The following is a 10,712-nucleotide window of genomic DNA, read 5'->3' as shown; positions in this document are numbered from 1 at the left end:
TCCAGAATCCTGACAGTCCAAATCTTAAATCCATTTGTTTTGTGAGTATTAACAGGAAGCTAGAAACTGTTGATTCCCGTGCATTATCTTATCCCCTCCTAACCTCTGAACTATCCTTACTTCCATAATTAATAATATTGTTTAAATCCGTAGTGAATTCTTAATCTGTCTATCTGTAAAAGCATCCTTTTCCTAGTCATTTTGTCAACTTTGATCTATTAATTTCATTCGAGTGACCAGCCTAGCTAGCGCTCCAAGGTGGACAGCGAGGAACCAGGACTGAGTCGCAAATCACTCTTGACTCTTACGTTGTGCCTTCCTGGTGGCTCAGCTTGGATGCTCTTGTCCCTAGTCAATATTTTTCTGATTTTAAAACTGAAGCCTCTTTCCATTCCTGCGCCTATCTCGCAAAAATGACCTTTACTAAATCCTTGATAACTCCCGCAGTTGTTGTGATAGAAATGCAATTTCAACTCCTACTTGTACCTAACATCCATAGCTATCCATAGAATCCAATACTGCATTTCAAAACAGTGCGATTCTCCCGTTATAGCCAAAATCGTGCAAGGAAAAGTTTGCCGCGAATTCACATTTTGATAAATGTTTACATGTGTGAAATAGCTTCCATTTGTTTCCGACCTGGACTTTAAGATTTCAAATGTTTTCTTTGGACTTAATCATTGCTGGCGATTGTGTGCAACTGTTCAAAGCGGCTCCCGTAGGAATTTATAATAATTTAAGCATTTTTCCACACATTTAGACTTCTTGCTCAGCCACTTTAAAAGTCATCCTGACAGTTGAAAAGCCCACTTCGTTTTTCTCTTTCTGTAAAATGGGGGAAATGGGGAGTGAGACACTGTTTGATCTGCATTATTCCTGAATACCTGCTCTCTCTCCTTCCATCTCTTTGCATTGCCTATTGATTGCCTATTGGGGGTTGAGGGGAACTTGCAGGGGGAACCTCTAACCATAGTGATATCTGATCTGAACCAACACAAAATTATTATTGTCTGTGCTGCATTTGTTTTGCTCATTACTTATTCCCAGAGTATTAAAGATATTATTCAGTGTTCTGTCACCCCATTGGTGATTGTTGTTTACCTATTAATATATATTGTGATTTTGATTTTAAATAAATAAATAAATAATACCTTTTACAAACCAGCCTGATTCCACGTATAACGTTACCCGGGTTATTTTTAAGTAAGGGGTGTGATACGAGTGATACATCTTTGAAATAATTGAATCTATATATCAAATAAATGTTTCCATTGCGCTGTACACTAGTCCGAGAGCAGAGTGTATCGCCTGATTGAAATCCTTAACATAATGCCATCCTCTCAAAGAAAATGTTATCAAGGGTTTCACAAGAACTATCTGGTCATGTTATTATTTTTCCTAAGGACAAAAATCACCCTTACCAGGATAAAAGTTGTCATTCACAGAATTTAAATTGACAAATCAGGAACCCCTGATGAATGCCTGACACTGATGGGTATTTAGACAGAAACATGTTGGGTTATGTGTAAATGCAACAAACGGTTTGAATCTTTTGTTTGGTGTTGTTTGTTTTTTTTTAGCAAAAATGTTTAATGGTTGCTATGTAATGTGCATTGGTGTATAATATATGTTCATACTTCTGACCTGGTTGTATGGTTTTTAATTTTTAAAAAGAAAAAGTATAAAGTTTTCTATGAAACTTTGAAGTTTTCTGGTTACTAACTGTATGAATTTAAAATAAAAAATGTATATTTTTATACTGAAAATGAGTTGTGAAAATATGTTGGGTTAAAAAAGCTAACTCGGCACCATCTTGTGTATACAAAAGTGAGAATAGTAGAGTCTGAATTCCTTGTACGAGCATACTGTGATATGGTCTTGGTTTCCCTAAACAGTGGCAGTCGGTAGGTCTGCGTAATAAACCTTGTTTAGAGGACTTTCCTTAGAGTTACCTATATTGAAGTGGGATGATTTTAAATGCCATCAGTTTTTTTTTGCCTACAACCAATGAGAGGCTGCCAGTGCAGGAGAGGGAAGACAGCAGTAATCCCAAAGAAACCTGAATCAAGCAAGACCTGTTGCAGCAACCACCCAGCCTATTAGGGAACAACACATAATTGTAATAATCAAGGATTGAGAAGGAGTGTGTTCCCAGGGTAGGGGAAGTTGGGAAAGGAAAATATGAAATACACACTCTACTGTTTTAACCCCTTAAGTGCCAAGGACGAGTATGCTCGTTCTTTTTGCATAGACTTGCATAATAGCCTGGCACAGGGTTCATTCACAGCCTAGGCCACCTCTGGGTGTACTGTTTTTAGCATCCCTCAGTAATTGTGCGCCGTGCTTAGGTCTAACTATACTGCTCGTCATTTCCAGGTTGGCAGGTGACCAACTGATGTGTTTGGAATGATGGTGGCCTCTTTCATACCTCCAGTGTCACCCTGGCTCGTTACTTTGTGGCATGTGGAGTTGCAGGGCTGGTGAGGGGCCGGGTCACAGATCCGCGAGCCAATCAAGGCAACAGAAACTCTCGCAGACGAAACCCACAGAGCAGAAGCAGGTAGACTGCTATGTGCGGCAATCCACGAGACAGCGTTTAAGTAATGCAACCATAGAGTGTGGGGGTGGGGCGTGGGGGGTAGCGGGCCTTTTTAAATGAATTGCCATGCATTGATTAAATTGCTTTTTATCAAGGAGAAAGCGTAAATATGACGACATTTTGAAAAACGAGAGATACCACAAAAGTGATAACACGTCCAGCAATATGGGAGCGTTGGTAAGTATGCAAACGATCACATGTTCACGGAAAGATGGTGGCTTGCCAAGTTCGCCCCCCCCCCTAACCCCCACACCACCGCCACCCGTGAAGAACTAACGCCACTGCCATCCCTAGTAGTCCAAGCATTGCACGGGACGCTGAACATTTTAAACGTACATGTACAGCACCCAGGGATGTTGGAGAAAGCAAGAGCCCCCTCACTACCCCCGCCCCTACCCACCGGACACGCCCCTGTGCCCAGAGTCCGAGTGCCGTGGATAAATAGCCGCTGTCAGAATGCGGACACCGCAGGCATTGGCTGCGAAAAGTGGGGAGGGTAGCACTGGCACAGGCAGGGGCGAGGCGAAGGGCACTCGGGAGAAGAGGCACTTCTGTAGCAAGCGGCTCTGCCTGTCCATGGGTATGTGCCTGGGAGCGTGATCTCTGCTAGAACTCCTGTGACCTCCGCCCAGGTCCTGTGCCTGTGTCTGCATCCAAGGACTGAGCCGTATCTATACCCGGGTGCCACTTCCAAAGGGCTGTGCCCTGGCACTGTATCCCGTCTACCTGGGTCTGTGCCTGGGTGATCCGGGATGTCCACGGGATCGACCAGTGACCCGGAGGAGCTGCTGGAGCTGCGGGTGCTGGGGCTCCAGTACCCCGGGGTCTCCCGGGGGCGGGGCACGCACTGCCAGTCACTGCTGATGAGCCCGGGGGGCGGCGGGTCCTCGGAAGACGAAGAGGAGGACGAGCTACTGGAGGACATTCCCGGAGGCAGCGGGATGAGGCGGAGCAGCGCCAGGCGGCGACAGGGCAAGGAGTGTAAGCAAACCCAGCGCAACGCGGCCAACGCCCGCGAGAGGGCGCGCATGCGGGTGCTGAGCAAAGCCTTCTCCCGCCTCAAGACCAGCCTGCCCTGGGTACCAGCAGACACCAAGCTCTCCAAGCTCGACACCCTGCGCCTGGCCTCCAGCTACATCCAGCACCTGCGGCAGCTGCTGCAGGAGGACCGCTACCACCAAGGAGTGTACATGCATCACCCTGCCAATCTGGTAAGCCCCCCCCCCTTAATATGACCTACTGGAAACACCCGTCCAAAGTACAAGCGCACTGACTCCACCCGCAAAGCATCTCACACCCGCAAAGCATCGCACACCCAATACCGTATACCTGAAGCACCACTGCACCCTGCGTAATAACAGCCTTCATTTCAAAGGGTACACGCCTAGTATCCCGCACTTTAAGAGGCGCACTTGAGACACAAGGTACACATCCATCAATCTATCCTTCTGCCAATGCTTTATTTGGGTAGCACCAGCAGCGCACTAAGAGCAACCAAAGCTCTATTTGTAAAAAAAATATAAAGTGTCAGGGCCCACACATTTTCTAGCACTTCCGTGATGCGGGTGTGCCATTTCATCCCAACCACTGCTGTCACCGCCCGTAGCTGCTCCCCACAATGTTGCGTAGGGTGACCAGACGTCCTGGTTTTGCGGGGACTGTCCGCTTTGTCAACATTAGGTTTCAATTGGAAACTGCAGTGGTCGGGGTTTTTGGAAGTAGCTCTTCATAGCTGGCGGTCACAGCTCGCACAGAAGAAATGCTGCATTTTACAACTTAAGATAGTGTTAGTTTGCAATAAATTAGAGATACGTTAATTATAATATGTGTTTATTTGAACAATAACACTTAAAAGCCCCTTCTCCTCCAACCACTACTGAAGTGTAGTGCCTCGACAGCCACTTTCAAGAGTTAGTCCTATGTCAGTTGCCCTGTCCCTTTTTTTTACTTTTTAAATCTGGTCACCCTACTTATTTGGGGTTACCACTTCATAATTAAAGTGAGTCCGAGACAATAATTGCAAGGGCCCAGCCCTGGCAAACACCCCCACAAATTAAGCTCTGCGAGCAGTACTACATGGCTAATTTAGACAGGTGCGCCCTTGTGTTTTAGCAAACCATTGTTTTAAGAGTACCTCATCCAAAATACTGCACAGGTGCAATGCTCCTCGCAAGTAAGGGCATCCCTCCTCCAGCGCGTTATACATTTGGCGCCCTTCTCCTGGGGGGTAAGAAGAGAAATGCGCATCCATTCGTATGCACAGATAGCGCCCCACTTCTCAAACACTCCACGTTCCAAACAAGGAACAGCTGTGTCGCGCCTTCACTCGTAGCAAGAATACCCGACCAATCTACGTCCAATACGTGCTAGGCGCAGCATCGACAGGTCCCTACACAACTTGACAACGACAACAGAAGCGTAGGTTCATCTTGGCAGCAACTGCACTCCTGCACCTGGAGTTAAAAGATGCTGCCCATGACACCCCATGATGTCACACCTCCTCGTGTAGTATACAGGCAACACACTACTAATTTGGCCGAAGCGGCGTCCCACCAACACACTCAGAAGCAACTCACCCTTATAACAATGGTTGTCGCCCACCATGTTCACACAATATACAACCACTAGTCTAGAAGGACAGGGTGCTGGCCCCATCCACAACACCTGGTAACATGAGAGGACTGATTGCTGCCCTCGCCCATAAAAATCACACAAGCAGCACGTCCTTGTAACATGGCTGAGTGCAACCCCCCCTATGGTTAGACGAGCGCAGCACAACTTTTAACGGGCAGGAATGAGCGCTGCCAGGACTTTAAATGGGCCGGCAGTCTCTGAGATGGGCTTCCATGCCGGGGCCCTTCCATTTTCAACCCGACTAGCCCCAGCCAAGCCAACCTCTCAGGCAGCTGTTTAGCCGAGCGCTGTATAGTTACACGGCTGCCTGCAGGTGTCAATATTTCGAATTAGAAAATCTTCTGAAATTCTGTCACCTGAATCCAGCCTTGTAACTGAGCAGCATTTCAGGTAAACCTGCTGCGTGATGTCTCTTTGTTTAGAAAAAGGAGGAGGGCTGTGTTGGCAAGCCTCTCCTTTTGTTTCTGAGTAAAGAGCTAACATGCAGTGGAAGCCCATTAACCTTGCAGTGGAAGCCCATTAACCACGGTTAAAGGGCTTCCACTGTGAGTTAGCTCTTTACTCAGAAACACAAGGAGAGGCTGGCCAACCCAGTACTCCTCCTGTTTCTGAATTAAAAGACATCATGCAGCAGGCAGCCCATTGCATTCAAGGAATCGTGTAGATAAAGGGTTGCCTGGGAGGGTCAGAGACCCCACAGGCATTTCTTTAAGCACGGTTCCTTGACTGCAAGGGCTCGGGGGTTTCTAGTTGTTGGGAGGTGGCCTAAGCACTAACGAGAGCCACCAGTCGCCCCCTCACTCCGCCTCCCCAGTCTGAACATATCTCACCTCTCTAATGCCGCGTACATGTATCACTCGCACACGTGTCAGGAGAAACCAGCCCAGATGCCAGGCCTGCACAATGCACGCAGACACACTCAATCCGAGTACACGCAGCTATCTCTAATACTGTAACCCGAAAATATGCAGGTGCCCTCCCACAACCAACCTGAAAAAAGAACCCCACCCTTTAAACACGAGTTGCATTCATGCATCACCATAAGAGCAAACACACGACTGTGGCATAAACTTGGCACGCCGGCAACCTGCTTAAAGCGTACAATGTGCAAAATACTTTAGAAAAGTGACCCCACTTTGCAAGACCACCGTGACACCTGTAAAGGCATCCTTACAGCGAGAGAATGCAGGGCCCCAAACCCTTACCCATCCACCACTAAAACAGCTTCCTGGCATGCGTGGGCATGTGCAGGGCGGACCCAGAGATGTGTGATGCAAGAACTATGCAACACATGGGTATTATCGCTGTTACCTCCGTGTGTACCCCACCTGGTCAGCCAGATCTATCCGAGTACAGCTGGCAGGACCATCACACACCCAAAAGCTTCGCTCATTGAAGGAATAAAGAAGAGCTGTTAAGATCACTGACTGAACACACAGCAACCAACCAATCACTGTGCTCTCTCGCTGCAGGACAAGCTCACCCTCCTCCACATGCAGACACTTGCAAACGTGTGTTATGCATAACATGAATAGGGGCAACTGTGTAAGTACAAGGTGGTATTTACGCAACCACCACAAGGCAAAATTGTAACGTAAATGCCGGGGGTTGGGGGGGGGTGTTGGTGGTGGGGTGTGTGTGTGTGTGTGTGTGTGTGTGTGAGAGTGATTGCCGGGCAGTTAAAGAAAAAAGGAAATAACTAGCAGCGCATGGAAAACCTAGCAAACCCCCTTTCCAAAGCACGAAATGAAGACGCAAATCTGTCTAAAAACCCTCACTGGACCCAAAGAATAGGAGAAGCAGTTTTACAGCCTATGCATATTAACACCTAGGACTCGCGGGGGTCCCACCTGGACTGGAATGGCTCTATTCTCGACACGGAACACCGCGACACAGACCCACGTGCAGAGGTCAGGGTACTTCCGTCTCCACACATAAGCACCAGCAAAGGGTTGTCCACTTCACCACCACCGCCCTGACCCATCCTGGTCTCTTTCGGATCCGCCAGAGCGCCTAGACGTCATACAAATCTCAGAGCCGCTGGCATAAGTCCCAGTAATTTAACATAAGCCATAACCCACCCCAAGAAAACAGGCTACGTCTCTCACACACACACACACACACACATCCGTACACAGAAGGCCTGTTTAAAATAATCACATTAATAATGACACTAATCATAATAATCATAATAATAATAATGGTATTATTCATGGAATTTCGTCATAAAAATGGGAATCGGGTGAAGTGGCCTTGAAACTATGTTTCTGCTCATGGAACCTAAAGACTCGGGTTCTTAATCCGTGCTGGACCCGGAATTTGGTGTTATCTTGAGGGGATCACTCTTTCCCCTTCATGCTCAAACTGTCACGTGGTGTGATATTCCGCCCTTGCTATTGGCCATATGTTCAGTACAGGTGCCGTCCACCTTTACCGCGCTCTCTTTTTAGTAAGCGTAATAAGCGATGCCGGGCTGGAAATAGCAAAGCTTCACGCTGAGTATTGAACTCATATAGACGTTTCTTCAGGAAGGGCCGTGTCCTCCACCTGATGCGAACACCAGGACCCGCTCTGTGTATACGCCACGAATCGTACCAATGTTAACGGAACAATACGGGCCATGTCGACAAACATAAAACTACAAGCGTTCGCCCCACTTTCGCACCTTTGCATACATAGTTCACAGAGAAAATGATGTGTTTCTTATCCCCACACATAATAAGAACACCGTGGCGCACTTTTATTAAAATCTACAAGTAAACAATGTAGCGCCGTCCTGGGTCCTGGCACAGCACGTTTCATCATTGACGTCCCGACTGATACGCATCTCAAAGCCAGTGTATTGCAAATACATCTTGGCGCCCCACACATGCACGGATATGTTCCATTTTCCAAGTACACTACATCCGTTTCTAAACCTCCCGAAGTCTCGGCAATGTCGGCATTGCTATTGTTCGAGATAATTGCCAGGTTAAGCTTTAGCGATCTTAAATATTTATTAAATGTCCGCATATTGATGAAGTCGGTTTTAAAAAGGGGTGCGTGGTTTCTTTCTAATGGATGAGGTGAACGTTATAATGCATTTTTCAGGGACCCATTTCAAAGGGGGATTTGTCCTCCAAGTAGCAGGTATTGACTGTGTGTGGTTAAATATGTGATATGTGGTTTTTTTTCTTTTTTTTCTTCTCCAGGCATGGCCCTTCGTGGTGTCAGGGAGGCCGGAATCGGAAGTGAAAGACGGCTGCTCCGGGGGCATTCTGTGTGGAACCACAGCCTAGTAGCTGCACACTGCCCTCTGAACTTGGGAGTCTGGCGGGCAACTGCCTCCGAACCGCGAGGTTCACACGGCACAGGAACAGCCATGGCATCGAGATTGCAATGGCATCTCGTGCAAAGGGCAAACTACGTTGGGCTTGCAAGCCCATCCATGAAAAAGGCTGCCAGTCGTTGCCTCGTTTTCACTCCCTTCACTCCTAGAATCAGACTGTGGACTTTCTACGAGGCGAGGTGGAATGCAAGAGAGGAGGAAGGCTCCCGAAATGACACTAGCCCCATGCGTGGGCAGTTCACGCCCATATCTGCCACGCCTTGTCTCTCGGGGGCTAGTTTTGCTTTCTTTAAAGACTATTGATGAAGTAACGCATGTAGCACGCGAACTTGGCCGGAACACCGATTACAAATGAAGCCTTTGTTCATTTTTTACAGACTAACTGCATCAGTATTATTTCAAGACCTGACCAACGAGTATTTCACATCAGAGGAGGACACAGATTTCTAATATATTTTTGATGTTTAGTTTTTTAAGTGTGGATTATATTTACTGCAGATATGCAATAAAACATATACGTTTTTGTCTAGGTGCTGTCGTTCCTGTACTGGATGAAATAACAATCTGTGTATTGAATTTGTGTGTTCGGTTCTGTTTGGCGGGAAAGTGTGATTAGGTTATTTCCATGGACATTTTACAGAGATGGACGGAGGAGACGACACAGGGAATGCCCACATGTGTGGCGGTTCGCGGTGGCGGGGGGTGCTGCTGGGACTCGAAGTGGGAAGGGCGGCTGAGCAATACGTTTCTAATTGATATTGTTTACACGCAGGTGTAGCCCACGGGTTTTTCCATCTTCATTGTTAACTCGCAACGTGGACGTGTCGCTTTTAAAACTCCTGTACACAAACCCTGGGCCCGCGGTTCTTAAATCATATGCAGCACCATTGATTTGTTTTCCCTATAAACAGTGACGACGACGGGAAGTATATTTCAATGTCTCTCACGCGCCTCCTAGAACAACCAATCTCCCGATTCCCAGAGCAGGGATGTTGTGTTAATGATAGAGCGGGCTCCCCGGCCCGTGACCCCGGGCCAACATGTCGCCCACCGCCTCCAGTGACGTGCAGCGGCCTGTCCGCCTCGTTCGCATGTTTACTGTTCTTCATTGTGACACTATCATCTGAACTGGAACAATAGAAAGCCGGCTTTTCCTGTTCGCAAACCCCAATATTGAAAAGGCCACAAGAACAGGCTATTCAAAACGCAGCATATTTGTGTTTCCACGCCTTTGGTGTTATCCTTTTAAACTACGTGTATGATGGTTGCATCCATCACTTGTACCGACCATCCATACAGGCGCGTTTCCCAGCCACATGTCCGCAGGATGCCCGTTTATTCTAGTCTACTAAACTACGATAGAAATAGCTTCGAAAATGTACCGTGCCACTTTTTCCATCAGTTCCGCTGTGCCGTGCAGTATGATGGCGATGCTTGAAATAGTGCCCGCACGGGGCCAGATGACAGGAACTTTGAACGGGTGCAGGGGTAATTTGACGCGCTATTAGCGCTCCACCGCGAAAAACATTCGGGCCATATTAGAAAATCTTTGCACCATTGCAAGTAAAAGTGTGCATGGTGTGAACGCTAGGGCAACGTTTGCCATTAGGCTTAAACCTCTTTTTTCAATGTATTTTTGCCCAGGGCAAAGGTTACCTTTGTGCTAATACAGAATGGTAGTTTTTGTCCTAGTGCTACTACCATGCAAAATTTCACTTGCCATGGCGCAAAGGTTTACTAGCATGACCCCCATGTTTTTTTGTTCTAGGCCAAACTTTGCCCAAGTGCGAATACCCGGCAACATTACATTTGCACTAATACAACATTTCTGCTATATGGACTCAGGAGTCAAGGGTTTTGTGATGTTAATACCTCAGTTTACACATTCAAGCAAATTCGTATAATTCTTTCTAATTTCATGGTAGTTTTGACCGCAAATTACCACAAAATCGTAAAAATCACAAACATCTCAAGAGAGAAGCACAATTTTGTGCAGGACATACATTGCATAAATAGGCGAATTTCCTATGAATTACTCCAAACATATGGAGAGAATTCATAGAATTCCACTCACCTCTAATTAGTACGATGGAAAAAATGGTCAGGGTGCAAAGTATTTTCTTTCAGTGCATTTTTGAACATGGACAATGG

At 46.9% G+C, this 10,712-nt stretch overlaps 1 protein-coding gene across 1 annotated transcript; it reads left to right on the top strand.

The window, feature by feature from the left end:
- Window positions 1–3,068: 3,068 nt before the first annotated feature.
- Window positions 3,069–9,090, top strand: MSC (musculin). The gene is made up of 2 exons (XM_069621202.1): window positions 3,069–3,810; window positions 8,425–9,090. Exons 1-2 carry the CDS (start codon window positions 3,352–3,354, stop codon window positions 8,509–8,511), a joined length of 546 nt encoding a protein of 181 aa, XP_069477303.1. The 5' UTR covers window positions 3,069–3,351; the 3' UTR covers window positions 8,512–9,090.
- Window positions 9,091–10,712: the final 1,622 nt, after the last annotated feature.

The sequence above is a fragment of the Ambystoma mexicanum genome, chromosome 5q (genome assembly GCF_040938575.1).
Source record: "Ambystoma mexicanum isolate Mex_15411 chromosome 5q, UKY_AmexF1_1, whole genome shotgun sequence".
NCBI lineage: Eukaryota > Metazoa > Chordata > Amphibia > Caudata > Ambystomatidae > Ambystoma > Ambystoma mexicanum.
Note: the sequence above shows the minus strand (reverse complement) of the source record. Positions and strands in the feature narration are given on the sequence as shown.

Coding starts and splice junctions, on each gene's coding strand:
- MSC (XM_069621202.1), top strand. CDS start 3,352: ATGTCCACGGGATCGACCAGTGACCCGGAGGAGCTGCTGGAGCTGCGG. Junction 3,811..8,424: donor TGCATCACCCTGCCAATCTG/GTAAGCCCCCCC, acceptor TTTCTTCTCCAG/GCATGGCCCTTCGTGGTGTC.